We start from the raw sequence: 23,665 nt of genomic DNA on the forward strand, positions 1-23,665 counted from the left end.
CTGCTGTTTTTTTTCAGTCTTTCCCCCTTTTTCTACTCCTTTCCTCCTTTCTCAGCCATCTGCTGGTCTGCCTTTCCCCTCTCCAAACCCCGTCTGCCCCATGGCTGCGCTGTCCCAGGGCCGTGGTGGCAGAGGTGGGGTCCAGCCCTAGAGGTCTCCAGAGCCAGGACATGATAGGCAAAACGCACAAGCAAGGAGCAGGAAATTCCTCCTCTGTGACAGTGTGTCCCAAGGGATCCAATTCACTCTCGGGCGCAATATGCCGTGACAGCCACGTGCTTTGGCCAGCGTCCAGGCTCGGCTCCGTCTCTTCCGACGGCAGAGGGTGCCCAGGGGCCAGAAATCCTGCCCTGGAGGCATTGCCTGGGGCCATCCAGCTCCCCACAGGGCTCACTGCAGCCAGAAATTCTGTGTCAGCATAAAAGATACTAGAAGCCAAACGCTGCCCCTTGTGCGCATTGTGGTAGAAGTACTGAGCCACAGACAGGAGCCGGTTTAGTTTTGGGGGTTTCTTGGTCTCTAAAGAGGGAGAGGAAGGGGAATTTTTCCAGCCTGTGCGCGTTATCACAGATTTGGGTTATTACAGATTCCTCTTGTGCAGTTTGTTGTATGATTCCCTAGAAAGCAGAGTCCTGTGGGCACGGACAGGGATGGTGACTAGGTCTGCTGTTGTCTACATAGAGATGCGAGGGATATTTTTATATATATATATAAAATCTTTTTTAACGAGGAAAAGCTGAGCTGTGAACAACCCTAGTGTTGCTGTGAAATAAGGGAAGCCACCAAACTGCTCTTGGCTGTCTCTGCACGGAGCAGGAGCATCCCTGCAGGTCCCTGCTGCTGCCCCGCTCTGATGGGGCTGCGAGCGGAGGCAGTGGGGCTCCGCTCCATCGGTCCACGCTTCCTCCTGCAGCTCTGCCCCGGGCTCTGGTGGCCCTCGCTCGACATGGGGTGCCTACAGCGAGGGGCAGGCAGGGGTGTCAGGCAGGATATGGCCCCATAGCCTTTCTGGCAGCCTGCTCTGCTTGGGGGACGTGTGGACCCTGGTGAGCTCTCACTGTGTGACCCTGTGTCCGCAGCGCTCGGCTGAGCCCAACGCAGCGAGGCTGCTTAATTGGAGCTTTTAATGTACCGTGGAGCTGGGGCGTGAAAGGTTTGTTGCGTTGGAGGATGCTTAGGACCCAGGGGAAGCGCTGGAGAGCCTGGCTGGGCTTGGAGGAGCTCCTGCCTCCCCGGCCAGGACTTCTCAGGTGTCCTGGTACGGCAGCACTGCGCGAGGCGAGCTGGGCCCTCCTGGCTGCTCCCCCTTCCCCACATCCATGCCCATCCTCTGAGCCCCCCTGGGCACCCATGCGCGCGCCCAGGGACCGCTCCGCACCATGAACGACCAGTATCACCGAGCAGCCCGGGACGGCTACCTGGACCTCCTGAAGGAGGCCACCAAGAAGGACCTGAACTCACCGGACGAGGATGGCATGACCCCGACCCTATGGGCCGCCTACCACGGCAACCTGGACGCCCTGCGCCTCATTGTCAGCAGAGGGTGAGTGTTGGCGAATGCACGGTGCTGGTCCCGGGGGACAGAGTAGCTCAGAGCCCATCTTTCCCCTTTCCCTGCTCACAGGTCAGCATGGGTGCAAGTGCCCCACAAAATGATGGCTTCTGTCCATAACAGCCCCCTTCACCCATCCTCACCTCTGTTATTTTTCTCCCCTTGCGGTGCTTTGAGTCTAATCCACTGCTCCTGATAACCGCCCTGTGTTTTCCCAGCTCTTCTGACCCCATAACCACCCATGACTCTGCTCCTGCCCCAGACCCCACCTGCAGCTCCCCAGGTGGGGCTGAGTCCCCACCCCATGCGTGCTTTTGCAGTCAGGTCCTGTAAAGGCAGGCAGAGCTGAAATGTGGCACATCGGGTCACTGCCATGAAAAAAGGCCTTGTAAATGACGGGGCAAAGAGAATAACTGCTCCTTCTGTCCCAAGAAATGCTCGCAGAGAGATGTGTGCAGTGCCAGCTGGCGGCAGGTGACACTTCTCTGCTTTATCCGAAGTGAGGTCTGAATACGTGACCCCCGGGCAGCCTGTCGTGCACCTGGAGCCCAGGAAATCCAGGTGCAGGTTTCCCAAGAGCAGATTTCTTTAAGCCCAGTCTGCCTTGGGGGAAGCAGCTTGATGCTGATGCATCTCTCGGTCCCTCACCCTGGGCTTGCCAAATCTGAGGGTCTCTGGCTCCATAAGCACAGATGTGGTGGAGGGAACAGGGTGGGACTGAGCGGGCTTGTCAGGCTGCAGGGCTCCACATCTTGGTGTTGGGGGAATCGTACGAGGAGGTCTGTGCTAAGGCAAGAGCTGCCATACCTAGTTCCTTCCTGAGCAGTAAGTGGCTCTCCTGCTCTTACCAACCTCCCAAAGGAGCACGAGCATTTCATATAAAGGCATCCAAGGTGGGGTGGCCTCTGCCTTGTGCTGAGAGATTGGTGGTGGTGCTGCTGATTTTGATGTATTTCTTTCTAATATTGAGGAACAGCGCTGGGGTCGGCAGCCTGGACGTACATTGTGCCTCCTTGGAAGGGCTTTGCTGCCCTGCGTTGGGTAGGGGCTCGGTGGGCTGTCGGCTCCCAAGCAGGGGTTTTTCTGTGTCCACACTGGGCTGTGTTTGCAGCGCTCTGCCCCATCGGCCATGTCACTGCTGTGCCTGTTCCAGGGCTCTCAGCATCTCCTGATACTCCGGTCTGTTTATAAAAACACCTTCAGCCAGCTCCCCCGGCCCAGGCCAGCTGTACTTAGAGGCAGAGCTCCCACACACATTGCTGTCCTTCCATTGTAAAACGTTTTCTTTTCAGATCTTGGGGTCAGAAAGGCTGTGTACAGAGTCACTTTGAAAAGTCCTTGAGTGCCTGGCGCAATAGGAGTGCGCTCAGGAAAAGATGATTTCGGGGTCCAGCAGAAGAGAGAGGAGAGGACAGGACATCACCCTGAGTGGTGCATCCCGGGGTGCTCCTGGGCTGAGCGCCCTGTGACGCCTCCCTGGGTGAGGGCTGTGCGACTTACTGCATACCTCCCAGGAGAGACTGCGCCCAGCAGAAACCTGCTCTGGGCTCCTGCCGGGAGGGGAATCACCGCCTAGGGCCAGAGACAGGGGCAGGAGCTCTGGGGATGAGATCCCAAAGTTACAAACGGTTCCAAAGACCATTTGATGGCCAAAAAGTCTGCCTGAAAGGCCCACGCTGTGGTCATTCATCCATGGCACGGGTCTTTCAGGCTGACTTTATATCTCTCTACATCATTATATCTCCTTATATTGCTCGCCTCCATTGCAGGGCACCCCGCAGCACCGCTGCCTGCCTTGCCGAGCCGTGCATCCAAGCCAGCAGTTTCTGCCTCTCCACAAAGCCCAAGGGCTGCTTTTCCATGGAGGGGCCCCTTTTATCAATTCATATTGGATTAAAAGGTCCTCGTGGGCTCAGTCATGTCTGAGCGCAGCTTGGCTGCTGTTTAATTAACAGCCTAATATACATTTGTTCCTGACAAGGAAAATTGCCTGGCCAAAGCCCAGTGCCCTTTACGTGATGGATGGCGGAGCAAAGCGTGTGTCTGTGGGGCTGCGGGATGCGTTTACATCTGTGCATTCATCTCGCTGTGTCAGGTCCTCGCCCAGGACCACGCAGAGATCAGGGAAGCCTCCTTGCCCCACTGCTCAGCTTGGTGCGGAGGCAGGCGCTCCTCTGCTCCCCGGACTGGCTTTGGGTCTGCGAGAGGCAGGAGAACCCCAGCCTGGGGACAGGGGTGACGGAGAGGGGAAATCGTGCAGGACCCGGGAGGGCCCGTGGGCAGACCCTGTAATTTCCTGCTAGTGCTTAGGACGATGTGCAACGACATTTAAGTCTTGTTCAGAGAGGAAACTTAATTCTGTGTTGGATATGTTACTATTACACCTGCGCTATAACAACTGGGAGGGAAGAGGGAGGACGCCTCAGTGTCCCAAAACGTCAGGGCGTTTCCCTCTGGCCTCTGCTGTCAAAATATTCCTCCTTCGGCACGGAGAGCCCTGCACCGTGAGGCAGGAGAGCGTGGGACCGCGGCATGGAGCAGAGCCTGGGCGAGCAGAGACTTCCGAGCTTGGCTGGCTCCATGCAGGGATGGGGTGGGAGGCAACTTTGGGGTCTGAGGGGGCTCGTTAGCCTTTGACGGGGTTGTGGGGGGATGCCAAGGCACAGGGCGTGATGGGGGAGTCTTGACCAGCAAGAAAAGCTGAATCCTCCTTGCCAGCGCTGGGCAATGGTGCCAGTGCCCAGCCAAGCTGGGGCCAGGCCATTACAAAATGTCCTAGCGAGGCTGGCCAGAGGCACCCTGAGAAAGCTGGGCTGCGCCGAGCAGCACGGGGAGGGAGGGGGGCTGCTAGGGGCAAAAATGGAGGCTCTGATCGTCGTGCCCTGCTGCAGGCCAGGTGGATGGACGCTTAGGATTATCTAGGCTCTGTCATCTGTGAGGGAGCCTCCTTCGTGCACCTCCATGTTCAGCAGATTGTGGTGTAGGGCTGAAATAGGGCAGGGGAAAGAAAGTGATAAATCCCTTGTGGTTTCCTTGAGGAAAGTTTGTAGTCTGAACTCACATAGAAGGGGTAACAAAGCAGGCTCATTGCTCCGTCCGTAAGAGCCAGTGATGTGTCTGTGCCTCTGTGCCGCCTTCATGTGGGGATGCAGGGAGCCTTTGGGATGGAGGGATCAGCAGTGGCTCATCCTTCTTGTCTGCAACACAAAAAGCCCTTTTCTTCCTCCTGGCTGGGCTCCAGCGAGGGAAGCAAACTCAATTAACATGATGGCTGGGAAAAGGCAGGCTAACTGGCATTTAGTAATGAAGCTTTTCAGAGGCAGTAATTCTTCAGCGTGGTTTGTTATGAACTGCTGCGGCAGCGGCGGGCATCGGTCCAGCTCCAGTTAACCATGGGTCTGGGGGCACCGGCTGGGAACGGCCTTGAAGGGGACCACAGGAGGGGTGAGGACGTGTCTTTCTGCTAGGCAGGTCTGGAGTCAGCTTTGTCACCCAGCGTTTCTTTGCAGAGGCGTGCCTCGGTTTCCCTTATTACAAAAATGGGGGTCACAGATGCTTTGGATGTTAATGGCAGAGGGGTGCAAGTGGCTCAGCAGTGGGTGGGAAGGGATGAGATTGCTCCTGCCATCAGCCAAGCTGCTCGAGGGAGTCACGTCACCCTGGCTGGGGCAGCGTTGCAGTGGAGGTTGCAGCAAGGCACGTGAAGGTGATGTGCATCCTCTGCACGCCCCAGGGCTGACGGCCACGTGGGTGGCAGGAGCAGCGTGGCCGTGTCGGTGGGGACCTTCCCCTGGGTGACGACCTGCCGGGAAGGTGAGGGAGCAGGGCTGGGCGCTGTTGCAGCTTCGTCACTTCCAGCACTTGAGTGGGCTGCTTGGAGTCAGCGTGAGATCTGGGCACGGAGAAGTGCTGCGTCGGTAGACGTGCCCCTAGGCGCTCCCACGGTACAGCCAGCATTAACAGTCAGCAGTAACAATAACTGCTAGCCCAGCTTTTTGCTGGTGCAACAGGCAGAGAGCCCTGAGATGAACCTCACCTGCAGCATCTGGGCTGGATTTTGGGGGATCTGAGCTTGGAGAAAAGCTGAATCCTTGACCTACCACCACCTGGACAAAGGTTGGGATACAGGACCCAAGGCTGTGCTCTGGGTCCAAAACCTCCTCTTCTCTGGTCATTTCTGGTCTTTGCTTGGGTCGTTGCCCTGACTGGCTATGCTGAAGCTGATGGGTTTTTTTCCCTCAAGCCATAAATTATTTTTTCCTTTTCCTGTATTCAAAAACATTTTATGGGAGCCAGTGATACTCTGCACCCAGGCAGCTCCTGGTCCGAGGGCCCGATCCTGTGTTCACACGCATGAGCCAAGTGTGAGCCAGCCCATTGCTATCAGAGGAACTTCACACGTGCAGCCAGGGAAGGACGTATGTAAGTGCCGGCGGATTCCCCGGCTAATTGGGATCCCATGGGAGAAGCGGAGGGGAAAAACCGGCAGGAAGGGAGTGAGTGTGCGTGTGTCAGTGCAAACGCAATGACTCAGGAGATGCACACGTCCACCTAAGGGGCTCAATTAACAGCGTTTTTAATAATGATTATTACAGGAGTTGACTCAACACTTGAAAACGCTTTGAAGTTGAGAAGTGCTGCACTTCACACCTGTTATTAAAATATGTTCCCACTTAGTGGACCCTGCAGTCAGCATCTCCTCGTGCGCAGCGCCCTGGAGGTGAAGTTTTGCTTGGACAGACACCTGCCAGAGGGAGGGCCTCCTGTTTATTATCTGTGCTGGATCTAACACCTCTACTTTGCAAGTCACCATTCTCCTTTCCTTCTGATGCATTTTTAGCGCCTGCGGCAGACATTTATAGGACAAAGGGACCTAGAGATCTAATTTTGCTCTAATAGTCTTGCTTCTGGACAGTAGAAATGTCCAGGGAAAGCTGGTTTTGATGCTCTTTCCCCTCACTTATTCTGTGAGGTGGTAAAAAGCGTGAGGGAAGCAGACCTTCAACTATGAAGCCCCCAAGACCTCCCTGACTTTGCTCTTTCCCACCTGAACCAGACAGACCTGAGAATGGGCTCTGAGATGTACTTTATGGATCAAGCATCCGTACGCTTCTCTTAGGGAGCAGGATTGCTTCTGGTGCGCCTGCTGCTAAGTCAGTGCCCCGATCATGAGTCCACATACATGCTGGGACCCTCGTAGTGCCCTGGGTCGCCTGCCTGCATGTGTCAGGCACACATGTGCCCGTTCAGAGCACACGTAAACAAACGAACAACCCTTCACGTGCTGGAGTCCCACCACCAGCGCTGGCATTTCCAGTTTCACTGGCTCTTTAATCCAGCTCCATCAATAATTTACTCTTCTCTTGCAATTCATCAAATATTTATCCTCCCCATGAATTTCCCAGCCTGGACATGTCACTACGAGGGTAGAGGCAAGGGCTGGGGAGTTACCGCTCCTGGAAACTCGGTGTTGCTTCCTCCTCTCCTTCTGCTGGCTTCATGGGTCCTCAATCCTGTGATGTCCTGCCCTTCTCCTCCCTAGCATCCATCTTTGAAGACTTTTTGTGCTTCTGTGAGAGATGTCGAAGGCCCTGGATACAGAAGTCCTGCAGTTTTGGGGGGTCTTTTTGCCCTTACACAGTTTTGAGCCTTTTGACTAATTCTTCCTGAATTTGCCAGCAGGATTGAGGTTATAGTTACTAAGTTTCTACAAGTTTTGTGAAAATACTTGTGTGGTGGAGAGCAACTGCTGATGCTCCCACAGGGGAAAGCCAAGTGGACCTCATAGTGGCTCTTGGGGAATACAGCCGGGAAGCTCATGCTCTGGGTCCAAACAATCTCCAGGTTAACCTCTGGACGCCGTCTTTATTGTTTCTTCCTTTTGCAGAATCATTTCCCTTAAGTGTTACATAGCTGAGATGTCGGCAGAGCCTGTGGGTTGCGAACTAGGCATCGCACCAGCCGGGTGGCTCTGCTCCGGCTCTGCTGTTCCCTGAACCCCAGCATCCAGAGCCGCCAGCGGGGAGCCTGCCTGCGGTATGGGAGGGTGAACGTGCTGGATGAGGCTGTTACTGGGTCTTGTGCGTGGGCGCTAGCGATGAGGGTGCGAAGCCGGCCGGGGAAAGAAGTCCCTCAGCTCCTGTGATCTCTGTGTTCTTTCTCTGAAGTAGCTTTCGCTCTTTCAAGTCAAACACGTGGGGTTTGGGAGAGAGTTCTGGGCTCTGCTGCTCCCAGTGCTTGGCAACACAGGTCCTAAAGCAGCAAGGAGTAAAGTAATGCAGGCTGGAAGGTCTCAAGCGTGCACTCGCCTTCCAGAGTCCTAGTGTCACCGAGGCTCGGAGCGGGGGTCCTCGTGGCGGAGGGACAGTGGTCGGTTCCTCTAGAGCTCATTGAAAGGGGTGGTGTGGAAACAGGCAGGAGCTGTGCTGAGCCAGAGCTCTGCCAGAGTTGCTCTTGAGGGTGGTGGAGCTGCACAGCCTTAATAAAAGGTTTTGCCTTATCCATGTGCGCGAAGGGAGAGCGCCTTGTTGACAGATAATGCTGCTGGCTGCATATCATTAGCGCACACGCTCGGGTGAAGGCTGGTGCCAGCAGGGATGTGAACTATCTCTTGTTTCAGCAGATTGTAAATACGGAGGAATGTCAGGAGGACAGGCTTCGGTCCTAGGTTTGTGTCCATCCCATCACGGGAGGCAGGAGATGTGGGCAGGTGGTTGTGCCCCGTCAGCACCTTGCGGTGGTAGGGTCTGGCGCGGTGTGAGAAGAGATGCTAATGGCATTAGTCGAGTGTCCAGCTCTTGAGGAGTGCAGAAACCTAATCTCCACTTTCTCTGAAACTGGATTCTCAGGATGTGCTAATACCAACGAGCTTCAAGCTGTGCAATCGAAACCAAACGTGGTACAGCAAAACCCCCCACAAAACCCCAACCCGAGGCCAACGCCAGCAACTTTGCTCTTCTCCTCCTGCATGCCCTCCTGTGCCCTCAATTCCCCCAGGCACGAAGGAACAGGAGGGTGGGAAGGCGCAGCAGCCGGCGGCTTTCAGAACCGATGCTGAGGACGGCAGTTTCATTGTGGTGCTACCATCGTGGTGGGAACGCAAGGTGTCCCACACAGGATGTGGTGCGTGGAGAGGTACTTTGGGATGTCTCTCCATGGCATCTGAATGAAGCCAAGGTTTGAAGATCAAATCTGATTAGCATTTAATAGTATGCTTGAGACTTGAAATTTTATAACAAGCTGAGCTAGAATCAGCCCCATATCTCAGGTCTGGGCTATTCAGAATCTGGTTTCAGTCCCTCCAAAACTCGGTTTGATGCTGAGAGCTAAATTCAAGTCATGGGAATAATCAAAGACTTGCGTGTCAGGCAAGTTCCATGTCAGTGGTACACCCTTCTGGAAGACCCCCTTAAAATTAAGCTGTTGGGGCTGGAGGCATGTAGCTTCGTATTTTGAGGTACTGATTTGCCCCTGTACAACTGGGAATCTCTTGGTAGAGTCTGCCAGCCATGCCTGCATGCTAACCGATTGTTTTTCTTGCTGTCTAGGGGCGATCCAGACAAATGTGACATTTGGGGGAACACCCCTCTCCACCTGGCAGCAGCCAATGGCCACCTGAACTGCCTCTCCTTCCTCATCTCTTTTGGGGCCAACATCTGGTGCCTGGACAACGACTACCACACCCCGCTGGACATGGCAGCCATGAAAGGGCACATGGAGTGTGTGCGATACCTGGACTCTATTGCTGCCAAGCAGAGCAGCCTCAACCCCAAGCTGGTGAGCAAACTGAAGGACAAGGCCTTTCGGGACGCAGAGCGGAGGATTAAGGACTGCGTGAAGCTGCAGAAGAAGCACCATGAAAGGATGGAGAAACGGTACAGGAAAGAGATGTCGGATAATTCAGATACCATGAGCTTCTCCAGCTATTCGAGTAGCACCTTAAGCAAGAAGTTCCAACACATGTCTATGGTGACTTCCCTGCCATACTCACAAGCCACCATCCATGGCACCGCCAAGGGAAAGACGAAAATACAAAAGAAGCTAGAGAAGAAGAAGCAGGTGGATGGGACATTCAAGATCTACGAGGATGGGAGGAAAAGCGTGCGGTCTCTGTCTGGGCTGCAGCTGGGGAACGATGTCATGTTTGTGAAGCAGGGCACATACGCCAGCCCCAAGGAGTGGACTCGGCGCAATATCAGAGACATGTTCCTCACAGATGAAGACACTGTCTCCCGTGCCATAAGTGACCCGGGCTTGCACATGGACTCGGCCCACTCAGAAGTCAGCACAGACTCTGGCCACGACTCCTTGTTCAACCGCCCCGGGCTGGGCACCATGGTGTTCCGGCGCAATTACGTCAGCAGCGGGCTGTTTGGGATCGGCCGGGAGGACGCTGGCGCGCTGGGTGAAGACAGCGCAGACGGGGTAGGTGTCAAACTGCGGAGCCACCTGCAGCGCTTGCCAAGTCTCAATGACAGCATTGGCAGTGCCAACAGCCTGCAGGAGAGGAACGCGGAGGAGCTACCCTGGGATGAGGTGGAGCTGGGCTTAGATGACGACGATGAACCAGACACCAGCCCCTTGGAGACTTTTCTGGCCTCCCTGCACATGTTTGAGTTCATCTCCATCTTGAAGAAGGAAAAGATCGACTTGGAAGCCCTCATGCTATGTTCAGACAATGACCTGAAGAGCATCAATATTCCATTGGGCCCCAGGAAAAAGATTGTGGATGCCATCCAGAGGAGAAGGCAAACTCTGGAGAAGCCAGATGTCATTGTAGACACCGAACTGTAAGTAGGAGATGGGGCCTCTGAGCCATTAAACCCTTCGGCAGGTGGAGATGTGGATAATGTAAGGTCTTGTTTTCAATCCACTTGGAAGAGTAGGAGTCCAGGTAACCTCAGTGCTTCTGTGTGTGGGCAAATTCCTGCTCGTGTGGAAACAATGAGAGTTCGGAGAGGTGGCAATAGTGTTAGTTCATTACTCAACAGGCCTAAGGTGGCTGGGCAGGACGTGAAGCCTTTGTTTTGTTTCATAACCTATGTGAATGCAGACTGCGCTGTGGTCTGATTCTTCCGAGTCCCTGTAGCTGGGAGATTCAACCACACGCAGGCTTGTCTTGACTCTTCACCTTTTGAAGGCGTTAGGAAACCAACCGCAATTCCCGGTGGGAGCAGGCTGACGGCAGTGCCCAGTGGCACTGGGAATCCTTCCCCAAATGCTTGAGATCTTACTCAGACCTTTAGAGATTGCATATCTGGATTGGAGTTGTTGCTGGTTTATTGTGTTTCCAGGGTTTGGTTGGTTTGGTTTGGAGGACCGTGTGCCTGCCGTAGAGGTGAAGGGAAGGCACTGGCGTGGGTCTCCCCACTGTCACATCCGCTGACACCCCAATCCACTGCATTTTTTGGGCTTTCCAGCCCTCAACTCTCTGTGTACTTCTTGCTGCTTTTACAGGCTTTCAGTACAGCTCAGTCTTGGGTCCTCAGGGTGCTGACAGATTTTTCTCTTTCCCTTTGCAGATAGCAGCAGCAGCATAATTTTATTTTTTTTTTAATGATCGAGAAACAAACCCAGTTCTAAGTTGCCACAAAATACAAGCCAGAGACTGTCTTCCTGGGGCAGCTGAAAGCTACAGCCATCCCCACCGGTCCCTCTGGACTGCCCTCCTGCTCCCTCGCTCCGCTCCCTGTCTGCGATGCATCCCGGGTGATAGCTGGTACGGAGGGACAACTGCTGAGATCGGACCAGGCAGCTCCAACCCGCCAACCTTGAGGGGACAAGGCTCACCTGCTCGCTGGAGGAACAAGTGCTCTGCCCGGCTGGCTTGGACACCGTGCCGTCACGGGCTGAGGGACCACACGAAGCCATGAACAGAAGGAGATATGTGATGGTATTTTCAAAGGGCCCCAAAATAAATAATTACACCCATTCTTTCTTGAGCAAGTGGTTGACTGGGGGTTTGGGCTGGAGGAGGAGGGGAATGGGAAGTCCTGGCCTCTCTCCTGGTTCTTGACTGCTTTGGTACGTTGCTTGATGCTGTGTTTTTGGAAGGGAGTTTTGATTACTGTGGTTTGGGGCTGTTCAGCTTGAGATGTGCCGGCCCTGACTTTTGCCAGCAGGTGCCCATCACGTCTGTGAGTCCAGTCTGTGCTGTCTTGAGTGTGACAATCCAAAATGAAGGTGGCGTTTTGAATGTGTTGGTAGCTCTCCTCCAGTGCGCTGGTCAAATAGCTGCCCCAGGCAAGCAGTGTTTCTGCCCTGTCTCTCCAGGGCACTGAGCTGCATAAGCAGTTTTTGTGCGAAGGGCCTGGACTTTCACCTCCAGGAGCTTCCCAGGACCGAGCGCAGCACCAGGCTGCAGCCCAGGGCCATCTCTCGCGGAGCATCGCGCTCGCTTTCTGAGCCCTCACCCCCCAGCTGCGCTGCACCATTTTACATGCACGATCTATGGGCAGCTCCTGGGTGGCAGGAGGGTTTCTGGGGTGCAGCAGCGGGCTGGGGACCTGCACCGTCCCCTGATCTCGCAGTGACATATCCTAACAGGAGAAAGTCAACAGCCCCTTGCCATGGGATGCTGGCAACGTGCCTGTTCAGGCTGTGATGCAAACTACCAGATCAGAGAATGTCTCATGGTGTTACTGGTACTGCTTATCCAGCCTTATCTCAAGAATGCAAATGATAAGGAATGACCTGAGCACAGCTGCTCCCGGCGGTCTGAATGTGCTCAGCCCCGCTCTGGCCGGGAGCAGAACCACGCTTGTCCCTTTGGAGCTGTGGAGGCTGTTTTCTCTTTGGTCCCTCTCCAAAGCCCAGGGCTGCCGTCCCAGCATGGAGAGCAGTGGCTGGGCTCGCTAATGTCACAGCTCCCTCTGCCGGGACCGGGCCTGGGAGAGCAGGATGGGACCACTGCCCAGCAGGGATGCAGTGCAGCAAAGGGGCGCCAAGTCCTGCCTGCGAGCGGGACCCATAACTCCAGGCCGGTTTTCAGGTGAGGTTACGGTGGCTCAATTCACCCCCTTCCCTGTGCACATGTGTGATTTCATCCAAGCCCTCTGCCCTTGCTCCTGATAGCTGCCAGAAGGGCAGCTGCCCACCGTGAACCAGCTCCCAGCTCCAATTTCTCTGGGGTTGTGCCTTTGGGTTTGTGCTGGACCTGGGAGGGGAGTGAGTCACCCTGGTTCACGTCGCTGTCACTCCAGTGCAGTGGGGACCAGTTTACCCAGCAGATGACAGGGAGAAGCGGATGATTGGTTTGGCACCTTCTGAAGCCTTTTGTGGGCCGCACACTGGGACGCAGCGGGTATTTAGGGGCCACTGGGGTTTGCAGACTCCCTAACTTTGTCTTTTTGCTTAGGAGCACCCAAGCAGTTGCTGGTGTTGGGCTGATGCTGACAGAGATCCCTTCTCCCAACTTGTCTTTCTGCCAAAGAGCCAGTGGAAGGGTTTGGTGACATGTCCCAAGTGCCATGGGACACATCCCTGCGCAGCTAAGACCAAGCCCAGAAATGCCACTCAGGATTACTGAGCCCTAAGACCAACACGGTCACCTCCATGACCACAGGGAGAGACCAAAACTGAGCTGTGGCACCAGCGCAGCGTTGCAGAGCCTGGGCGATGGGCTCAGGCCCGTGGCTGCCCCAGGCGGGGTGAGGAAGATGGTCTGTGAGCACAGGGGTTGCTGTCAGAGGCACCGGCAGCCCCAGAGCGAGCACCCACTCGTTGGGCCTGTGTGTGTTGCTTGGTTTGGCCATTGGTTTCCAACCATGTTGTCTCCCATGAAGTGGGGGAACGGAGGCCTTGCAGGGGTGTTCAAACCCCCCAGCCCAGGAGATGTTCCCGGATTTCCAGCTCCCCCTGGCCAGCTGAGTTGCTGCATCCCACTGGGCTCCTGATGGAGCTGGACATGAGGAAGGAACGTGGCTCTCCTCGGGTCCCCAGCACAGACAGGGCCCATCGCTGCTCTGCTCATCAGCAGCCCACCAGTCCTAATTGCATCTGCTCCACGGCCAAGAACAACAAGCTCCTTTCGGAGAGGGCGCTTGTGAAAGCGGGGTGGAGGCCAGGGCTGGCACACCCTGGAGAACACCCTTAAATACCCTCCCAAACAGAAACCGAGCCAGGCGGCAGGTTTCCCCGACCCGGTGCTGCCGGCACACAAACACCGGCCGTCGTGCCTGCCTGCGGCCGGGTCTGCCCGCGGCGCCTGGGCAGGTGGATGTGGCGCAGGTCCTGGGGGCACGTGGTGGTGGATGGCAGCAGCTCCCTGGCAGGGAACCTGTGATCCGGGGGACAGTCATCCCTTAACGCCCCAAGGATGCCAAACCGCCCTGTGCCTGTGTTAAACCAGGCTTCTCAGCAAAACCAGTCCCCTGGGTTTAGCTTGGACATGTATCTCCCTGTCCCTGGCGGTGCAGGAGGTGGTGTGTAGGATGCGGAGTGAGGGGCCAAGGGGCTGTGCCAGCGGTCCAGCCATGGCATGGACACCCCATCTTTGGGCCAGACAGCCCCGGCTCCTCGACTGGAGGAGCATCGCTCACAAAAGTGATGCTAATTCACAGGCCCTGCCCTTATCTCCACACGGCTGCCGCGAGGGGGATGTTGGCACTAGCTGTCACTCAGGTGCTTTAGTCTCCCTGCCCCTGGGAGGTGGCTGGGCCCCCGACTGCTGTCTGGAAGAGGGAGAAGGCAGGGGAAGATCTGGGGGCTGACCGAGGGTGTGCAGCGGCGGTGTTGGGGATGCGGCTTTGCAGGCGCCGAGTGAGAGCTGCAGCATCACTGCAGCCGGGCACCGCAGCCAGCCCGGGGAGGACGCGATGCTTCCCCCAGGCTGCTGGCAGCACCGGGGTTATTGGCTGCTCCCCTTGATGGCACGTGCGCTCAGCTATGCCACGCGGGGCTGGCGTGGGAGCCGAGAAAGGACATTGCCCACAGGACACCAGGTGAGTCCTACAGGTAGAGGGGAGGCATCTCCCTTGGGTGGGGGCACCTGGTCCTCAGCCATGCCTGATGCTCCTCTCCTCGAGTCTCACCTGGAGCCGGTGGTGGCCATGGTGCCCTTACCCCGGGCCATTGCACACCACTTGCTTAACTATTTCCTGCCCATCCCGCCGGGGATTCACTTCCTGGCTGCGCGGCTGAGTAACGCGCGGCTGCAGGAAGGTGGGCAGCCGGGACGGAGCCGAGCGGGAAGGGGCTCTGGCAGAGCACCCACAGCACGCTCCGGCTTCGGTGTGCCTTGCACGGTGCCCGCCGGCAGCCGAGCACAGGGCTGGATGTGGCACTGATACAGCCTCTGTTGGATGCAGCGTCTTGCAGGCGCCTTGCAATGGTTTTTGGGACCCTCCGTGGCTATTCCTAAACCCAAAGTGCCCTGAAAGGCAGCAACATGGACATGGCACAGCACATTCTGACTCAGAGAGAGCTGCCAAGTGGGCCAGGAGAGCAGGAGTAGTGTGTTGTTTTCTTTTAATGCTAGCTTTAGGTATTAGCAGTTTAAATTATTTTCTACATCTGCTTCATGAGATTCATGAACGTTAGCACAATATCAGGCAACATGGTGAATTCTGCCACCAAGTGTTTCAGGGTTGGAGTGAGCTCCCCAGTACCCATCACCCTTGCTACTCTCAGCTGGGGTGGTGAGAGGAGCTCAGGGATGCACCCACACATGGCACCGAGCATGCCTGGGGCGAGCCAGGGCAGACCAAGGTCTGGGGCATCACTGGTGCTCCAGGGCCTGCCTGCCTTTGGTGGTCTGCCTGCAGCACCTGGAGCAGGCAGGCTCTTTGCTCGAGGTGCAGGATAAGGAGATGCTTCCTCCTGGGTGTTAAGTTAAAATCCCCAAATGTCACTGAATGAGCTTCAGGAGCAGAACAGCACCTCCCTCGGGGCTCGGTGCAGGGCCAGAGCACAGGTTTGCTCTGTAACTGGGGAGCTGTGGCTGCAATAACCTTTTGCAGCCTCAACAGGAGTACGGAGCTGTTTCTGCAGAAGCATGCAAGGAAATGCCCCTACTGCAAGACCCCCCGTGGTCCCTTGGCACTCAGGCTGGGTGAGCTGGGGGCGAATAGGGGCGTTACGGAGTCACCTGGAGCTGGAAAAGCCAGATGTCTTCGCCCAACCTCCTGCCTCAACAGCATGGAGAGAGAGGGATTTCAGGGATCGTAGACGGGCACTTAAGGCTGGGGGGACCTTTGGGGTGGTGATGGGGCTGCGGTCAGGTACATGGCGTTTGTCTGGATTTATCCCCCTGAGCACTGACAGCGCTGCTGGGGATAAGTGTGCTCTGAGCACAGGCACCGCCCGATCTTTGTCCCCAGCTGCTGAACATCCCTGGTCCCCTGTGACTCCCGGGCTCCTGGCTTGCTCTGGCAAGGCCCTGAAACCAGAACTGAGGATGGGGCCGTGCCCAGCACTGCTAGCAGGGATGCCAAATCTGCAAGGAACTGTGTTTTAGGAGGACTTGGCTCCAACCCCAGTGATGGAGCTGGCTCTGTGCTGCTCCGCGTGCCGGGGTGAGGGCACCGAGCAGCCCTGCCCAGCGACAGGGCGTCTCCTTGCCTGAACGAGGGATCAGCTCGGCGCGGGGGCACATGGGTCCCAGAGGTGATGGCGGGTGGGAAGCTCTGTGTAGCTGGGACAGTACTGGCACCGGCTCCCTGGTAGCGCTGCTAGCCGAGACCGTGCGGTCAAACACTGGTGCCCCAGATGGCCCGTACGTCCTGCCCCAGGTGCTGCAGGGGGAGGAAGGCGGGTGATGAAGGCAGCGGGGGGGGCTGCGTGACCACCGGCTGGCATGGGGTCAGCCAGCACCCATCGGTGCATGTGCTGTGGTTCTGCCTCCTCCGCAGCACCCCCTGCTCCGCCGCACGGGGGGTCCCTGCCCACCTGGGCCCCAGGGCAGCTCTGAGAGCTGGCAGCAATCCCAGCTTTCTGCACTATCTCCCAACATCCTGCTTTTTTGGAGCGGCAGGGACAACCTTCCCGCGGCTCCTGTTCCCTCATCTTTGAGCTTTAACCTTTTAGGGTGCAGTTTGACAACTGCATTTTCTTGCTGCAGGGCACCAAGCTGCAACATGCCAGCACTTCCCAAAGCCGGCAGAGCCACCCAGCCCAGAAGGTCCTGGCGGGACCAGGAGGAGCCACCACCGGAGGAGACACCTGCGTGAAGGCTGAACCCCCACGGGACTGCAGCAGGCTGGAGCAGCAAGTGCAGGGCTGCAAGGAGGGGATCCAGCCCCGACACCACCTAAGCCCAGGCGGTAAGTCCCATACAAGCATTTAAGCTCCGGTGGGGATGGATTTCCCTGGGATCCCCTCCCCGGCTCTGGTGAGGCTGCAGCCTGCCAGTGCCCGGGTGGAGGTTGCAGCAGAGCACCACCGGCAGTGGGCTGAGCCTGCCGCTGCTCTCGCCCAAGGACAGGCTCTGCCCTCGCAGGCGGCACCAGGGACCGATCCGGCTGCTACGACATCGCTTTATTCTCACCCCATTATCTCCCCGCTGGGAAGCGGCAGAGCTTGGCTGGCAGGGCCGCCTGGCAGCAGAACCCGGTGCTAGCAGCAGGGACCCTCACACCCCAGGATGCTGCCCCCGGGCTCTCCGGCTGCCTTTCGGAAACGCGCCCGCGGCGGGATGGCTGACGTCCGCATCTCCCCATCCCCGGTTTGTAGTGCCACCGGCCGTGGGCACTGCTGGCGAGAAGCACAGAGGAGCGTGTGGGAGCTCCAACAAGACAGTAAAAGGCCTGAACAGGGCAGGGAAAGGATTCTGGCAGCTGGCCTGAATGCTGCCTTTCACCTCTGCTGTGATAAACCCCCAGCCTGGCCCTTTTCCACATCAACAAACAACCCCGAACTTAGCACTGGCCGCTCAGCCAGTGTACTGGCACCTGGGGGGCGGCCACAGACCTCAGCACAAGGGTCAACTGGGGCTGCCGCCCCCAAACCCCTCCAGGTCCCTGGCACGGCAGCACTCCCACGTGAGCACCCGTTATTTCAGCTGCCCTGGCTGAAATAATCACCACTGGTGATTTGGAGCACTCCTCCCAGGGTGGGGGGCTCCCGTGGGGTCCTGCGAGGCCAGGGAAGGCTGAACAGCACGGCCGCCTGCCCGGGGAGGGATGGGGCCGTGCGCGAGGTGGCCCCATCCAAGCCGCTAGGTCCAGATCCGAGAGCCCAGCCCTCAGCCCCGCACAATAACAGAGCTAACGAGAGCCGCTGTCAACAAGTCTGCAGCTCCCCAGCCCATGCAGGGAAGGACGCTTTGCTCGAGGGACCCAGGAGGAGAAACCTGTTTCACTGACCTTGCTCCATCACCGCTTTCCTGGCTGCACCGTGGGCGAGCTTGGGGCCGCGGCAGGGGGCGAGCGGCTCAGCCACCTGTCAGGGGCACGGCGAGGAGGAGGAGGAGCGGAGTCGGGGCCGCATCACCAGCGGGTCGGGGTGCTGGGGGACGCACCGGGCGGGAAAGCGAGACCCCGCTTGGCTGATGCCGCGTCTCGGCGCGGCTCCTCGCCTACCTGCGGAGCATTGCTCCACCCCTCATCAGCTAATAAAGCCTCCGCCGCGCCGGTCCCTCCTTTGCCACTGACTCATGGGCTGACCTAGCCCAATCCCCTAACTGCCCCGCACCTCCATTTTCTGACCTATAAAGCAGGGCTCATCCCCACCGCCGTCCCGCTCCCTTACCTAAGAGCACCGAGCACCAAAGCAAACCCTGCGGCACTTTGCAACCCGCAAGTGACGCCCGAGGGGCAACAGTGGGTGCTTCACAGCAGTGTACAGGCTCAGCCATCAGTGCCCAGGGGTGTGCGGGCCCCGGCTGCGGGTCTCATGGGTGCTGTACAGCCCTTGAGGATGCTGGCGGGCAGCCATGGGCTGGCCACCGGTTGCACACGCAGGCAGCATCTCCCCAGGGGTGTTGCTCTCGTTTTGGGGGCTGGGAAGGGGAGGCGAGCAGCATGTGCTGTTCTTGGCATGACATCCTGCCCTCTTTGCTGCTAGGGAATGCCTTCACCCCACTGCCCTGGTGCTTTGACACACCTCCAGCACCCCGAAACCCAGCCAGTCGGGTTTGGAAAGCAGGCCAGGGATGGCTGGGGAGGTGGAGGCTTTCTGGTCTGTGCTGGGCTCGTCTCTGCTGCCAGCCAGGGATCAGCCCAGGCTGCATCTTGCCCCTTCTCCCCTGGGTGAAGCATGAAACCATCCCTTTTTTTTGTTTGCTTTCAAAGATGACTGGGAAAGCTGCTCTGTGTGAAGCAGGACTGTGCCCCGAAGCTGCAGGGTGGAAGACGAGCATCCTCAGGTCGTAGTGGGACCAGGTGGCAGCACCCACCAGTGTCCCCATGGGAAGGCTGCTGGCCCAAGGGGTCTATGGGGCACCCAGCAGGGGTGGGGATCCCCAGGCGGTGGGACCCCAGAGCTTTGGGCCCTGCGAACAGCCATGGTGCCGGGCTGCTGCGGGCAGGGAGGGAAGCAGGAGCTGGCTCAGCCGTGGCCCAGCACTGCCTGATGTAAGAGGTTATACAAGCCTGCGTGGGCAGAGTGCTGGCAGCAGCATCAGTGTGTCTGTGACCAGAGCTCTGCTCCTGCTCTGCAGGAACACCTGCAGGAGTGGGGACAGCCACCTGCCCCGTGCTGGGCATCCCTCACAAAAGCCCTGGGTGGCAGTGGCACCCTGGAGCAGTACCCACGAGGGATGCACAGGCTCCCTGGAGGAGCACGGCAGGGCTGGGCAGCACCTACAGAAGGGCAAAAGCCAACCCGGAGAGCGATGAGGGTGGTCTGGTGGCGTCCACATGCCCAAGAGCCATGTCTGGGGATGGTTGGGGTAGAGGGCAGCAGAATCTGTGGCTCGTGGCTCAGGAGCTGTGGCAAGAGCAGGGCATGGGGACCACTTGCCTGTAGCAAATGGGTGGGAGAGGGCACAGCAGAGCAGGGGGAGCGTGGGCAGCGCTGTGATATGGTGCTGAGCTGGGTCAGCCCTGTTTGCAGGAGCAGGGAGAGGCTCCCTGACCACCCCAGGAGGCATTCTGGAGGCACTGAGAGGGACCCCTGGGTGCCAGCAGAGCAGCACACCTCCCTGCCCGCTGGCACCAGGTGATAGATCAACCCCCGGTATTTGAGGCAGCTGGCTGAAGGTGTTACTCACCCGGCCTGGGGCTGTGCTCGGTTCCACTGGGCAGGAATGCCACGTGCTCAAACCACCTTTCCCTGGGAAGGACCAGCCCCGCGGCTGGGACAGTGTCCCCGAGCTGGGGCTGGTTTGACCTTGCGTGAGGTGGAGGGGCTGGAGGCTGCGGGTGCCTCCTGGGTGGCTTTCCATGCCAGGGGGAGGATGAGCAGGTCTCCAGCCCTCCCCGGGTATCCCATGGATGCCAGGGGCTGCAGGAGGTGACATGGGTTGGGTGCCTTCCTCTCTGAAGGGGACCGTAAACTCCTTTCTCACCGCCCCAAGATAGATGATGCCAAGAACTGTCCCAGCCCTTACAGCAGGATAAGGCCATGTTGGGACTGAAGACTGAAAAAACCCACCTTTTCACACTGTTTCTTCCCCAGAATTATTGGGTATGTACAGGAGGAGGAACAGGCAGCACTTTCCATCTGTCCTCAGATGCCCTCCCCAGCCTGGCTCCCCACCTCAGCCTTCCTAAGGGGCTGAGGGCAATGTGCCCAGCCCTTCAGCAGGGCAGGGGATGGGCACGAGAACCCACTCACAACATTGCTGTGGACTCGTCTTCTGGAGAGGTAATTTCGTTAGCCGCAGGAATTTTCACTACAGGAAAGGGAGACCTGCTGTTTGGGGAAGTCGGAGGTTGTAGGGATGTTTTTTTGCCATGACTGACAGCAGGTTTCCTCCAAGTCTGGGAAAGATGAAGTGAAATCCTGGGTGACAAGCGGTACGCGGGTTGGGGAAAGCCATCAGTCCATGGACAGGCTGAACCCCGGGTGCTCCAAGGCAGCTTTCTATCAGCTCCAGGCAGGCTGGTTTCACCCCTTTCCCAACAAAACAATTCTTAGTCATGCCTCTCCCAGCAAAATGCCCAGTCTTCTGAGAGCATCACCTATGCAATGTGCTGGCAGGTGACATCCTGCTTGGGAAGTCGGCTTGTGCCAGGCAGCAGGGCTATTCCCAGAAATGCTCCTAGCCTTCCTTGAAAAATCCTGCTATCAGCTCCCTGCCTGGCTCCAGCTGGCCACGACCCAGCCGGGGACGTGGCCGCAGCCCAGCCGGGAAGGTGGCCATGGGACAGCTCCTGCGTTTGCCGGCGGCTCCGGCTGCCCATGGGCTCCCTGGGCTGGTAGGTGCCAGGGCAGTGCCGACAGCACCTTGTGAGCCCTCTGCGCACTTCAGGGGACCCTCCAGGATGTGCCAAGTGGCTGGTGACGCTCAACCCGCCGCCGCAAGTGCTGCGGGAGGTCGGTCTTATCTCACCTTGTGCGGAGCTTGGCTCATTGTTGATTGTTCTTTTCCCAATCAGGAAGAAAGGAGAAAAAAAAAGAACACCTACTTTTCTTGCAGACCTGCTATCTGAGTCTCTATTTGCACTGAGTCTCTGTCCGGCTGCCCCAGATGCGGCACCCCTGCGGCAGCAAGGACCCTCCGGAGGGGCAGTCCTGAACCCCGACTGTCTGATGGACCAGAAGAGCCCCTGGGGGATGAAGGGGTGGGTTTAGGGCTGAACTCCTGCTCTTTTTGTGCCCAGGCTTGTCCCTATAGCCCCTCTCCTGCTGTGCCCTCCAGCCCGGCAACTCCCAAAATTGGAGGCCTGGCAACCCTGCAAAATCAGTGAGGATGGTGAGGATGGTGAGGATGGCTCCAAGGCCCCAGGGTCCCCCGGGCTGGCGGCAGCAGCCCGCTCTACCTGTCACGACAGCTCCTACCACCCACAGTTTAGCCCTAACCTGGTTTCTATTCTAAGCTCTATGGTTTGGTTTGTTGTTTTTTTTTTTATGGGCCTCCTCCCTCTTTCACTTTGTCCCACTTTGCCCTCCTGCCAGTGAGCTCTGCCTGCCGCTGACCCCGATCCCAGCAGGGCCTTGCCGAAGTCGGTAATAAAATGCACCAGCAAGGTTGCTTGGGTCGAGGTGGCTCCTGCTTCCTCAGGCTCAGATTAAGGAGCAACACCTTGGATTCATCTGCAACAGCTCTAGGAGGGAGGGGGCAAGTCGGAGGAACAAAGCTTGGGAGACTTTGCTTTTGTGGCAAAACCGGTTGCAGGATTAACAGCTTTCCTGGTGTTTGTGTCTTCCTAGGAGACTGAAAAATGCAAGGTTTTGGGGTGCTGGGGATGGGGAATGTCTTCTTTGCCCGGTGCTGCTGGCAGCGTTGGGGATGCAGCCGTGTGCCAGCCAGAGCTGACCCGCAGCCTCCTCTGGGTTCCTCCAGGTAGTCCTTTGGTGGACTGGGATCCGGAGCACCACTGCTCCAAAGGTATCATTAGAAGAGTCCCTGTTTTTCCAAGCTAACTGGTTTTATGGGTCTGGCCGTGCTGATGAAATAGCTGCCAGGTGGTGTGTGAGTTATCCCTCTGGCTGGCAGGGTGCATCTAGGCGCTCGCCTTGAAGAAGAAACAAAAACTGCCCTCAGTGTGGTGGCACACGTGGGAGGTGGGTTTGGCAGTGCTCTGGTGGGCTGCCTGTGCCCACCGGCAAGGGTGGGCTTTTCCCCGGGGCAGGTGGGCTTGAGGCAGTTCAGCCCCAGAAAGTCAGTCCCCCTTGCCTGCGGCTGGGGGCTGCCCCATGTGTGATGGGCAGGGTGGACACGTGGGGTATTAGCTGGATGCGTTCCCAAGCCTGGCAGGGAGACGGAACCCGTCTGATGGAGCCAGGGCAGCAGACCCTCGGCTCAGCCATCATCTCCCCGCAGCACCCAAAAGCGGGGAAGTAGGTTATGGCCGTGTGAGACCTGGTGAGATGGAGGTGTGTTCTTGGAGTCCGGCTGGATTCAGGCAGCCCTTTGGCTCCGGACCAAATTTCCAGCCCGAAGGAGTGACACAGCGCATTGGCTTCCCACCCCGGCCGGGCGGCTCGCTCCCTTCCAGGCACTGCCTCCCGGGCACGGTGGGTTATGTCACGGCCCCGGCTGCCCTCGCCTCCCCTCCGGCCGGAGTGGCGAGGGAGCGGGCACCTGCCCGGGGACGGCAGCACCCAATTGCTGTTTGCAGCCAGGGTGGCACCAACCCACACGCGGGGGCAGAGCAGATGCCGGAGCAGAGCACAGCTCTGTGCCCGGCGGAGAGCAGTGCCCATCCCAGGTGCAGGGACAGCATCATGCAACCCCTCCTCTTGCCAATTAAAGCCATGTGAGGGCTTCTTAATGAGCAGGGAGCTTTCTGTCTCGCAGGAATTCCTGGTTTCCATGAACTCAACATCTCCTGATCCCACAAAGAGCAGCGATGAAGTCCAGATGCAGGTACTGGTCTGCACCCACCTTAGCTCTGGTTTCTTAAACTGGGCAAATGCAACAGCCCTGCCAGAGCGTGCCCAAATACTCCTGGGGGAGAAGGCAAGAGGGTCTTGGCCCCAAGACCTACCCTCCCTCCCAGCCCTTTTCCCCTCTGGTCTGTGAGGCTGGTGGTGGGAGCTGGCAGGGACACCTGGCCCCAAAAAGCAGCTGTGGATGGCGGCGCGGAGGCGCCCTGGCAAATTGTCCTTGCTCGGCCGCAGAGCAGCCTGAGGCGGCAAGTGCCGGGTGGTGCTGTCCCCGGCACAACCTTGCCGGGGCCATCGTCCTCCATCCCTACAGTGCCACGTGCCAAGGAGGCTGGAAACGTCCTTCTTTCCTAGAGAGGGCAGAGGACGGAGCCTGGAGTTACCCTGCCTGTGCTGAGCGGTAAAAGTTTCGTGTGGGCGGCTGCTAGGGAGCTGCTGGGTTGGGCACCTGCCCGTGGGGACACGTGTGTGCCCAGCCCCGGCGGCCCTGGCTTGGGGACTGGGAGGGCACCTGGGAGCGGGGCGGGGGGGCCTCTGGAGTTGAGCAATGCCACAGTTACAAGAAAAAATTTATTTAATTTTTGAGGACTGGAGGTGCAGCGTTGTGCCCAGGGGCATCTTCCCAATCGTTGGCTGACGACCGGCACTGGAGCGATGGCTGGTTCCCTCCTTGGGACCCAC

At 58.0% G+C, this 23,665-nt stretch overlaps 1 protein-coding gene and 2 long non-coding RNA genes across 4 annotated transcripts; all 3 read left to right on the forward strand.

Annotated features, from left to right (window-relative positions):
* The first annotated feature begins 648 nt into the window (after positions 1-648).
* USH1G (USH1 protein network component sans) lies at positions 649-11,471 on the forward strand. Of its 2 annotated transcripts, XM_064466871.1 has the most exons (3): positions 649-1,543; positions 9,100-10,341; positions 11,074-11,471. In XM_064466871.1, exons 1-3 carry the CDS (start codon positions 1,380-1,382, stop codon positions 11,075-11,077), a joined length of 1,410 nt encoding a protein of 469 aa, XP_064322941.1. In that variant the 5' UTR covers positions 649-1,379; the 3' UTR covers positions 11,078-11,471. The 2 variants fall into 2 exon arrangements, with proteins under 2 accessions (XP_064322941.1, XP_064322942.1); XM_064466872.1 differs by lacking the exon at positions 11,074-11,471 and having other exon boundaries at positions 9,100-10,463.
* A 5,049-nt stretch (positions 11,472-16,520) lies between these two features.
* LOC135315926 (uncharacterized) lies at positions 16,521-18,122 on the forward strand. Its single transcript, XR_010375417.1, has 2 exons — positions 16,521-16,812; positions 16,974-18,122. It is a non-coding gene; the product is annotated as an uncharacterized LOC135315926 (long non-coding RNA).
* A 2,666-nt stretch (positions 18,123-20,788) lies between these two features.
* Positions 20,789-23,450, forward strand: LOC135315902 (uncharacterized). Its single transcript, XR_010375390.1, has 3 exons — positions 20,789-22,806; positions 22,896-22,964; positions 23,298-23,450. It is a non-coding gene; the product is annotated as an uncharacterized LOC135315902 (long non-coding RNA).
* Positions 23,451-23,665: the final 215 nt, after the last annotated feature.

The sequence above is a fragment of the Phalacrocorax carbo genome, chromosome 16 (assembly GCF_963921805.1).
Source record: "Phalacrocorax carbo chromosome 16, bPhaCar2.1, whole genome shotgun sequence".
Taxonomy (NCBI): domain Eukaryota; kingdom Metazoa; phylum Chordata; class Aves; order Suliformes; family Phalacrocoracidae; genus Phalacrocorax; species Phalacrocorax carbo.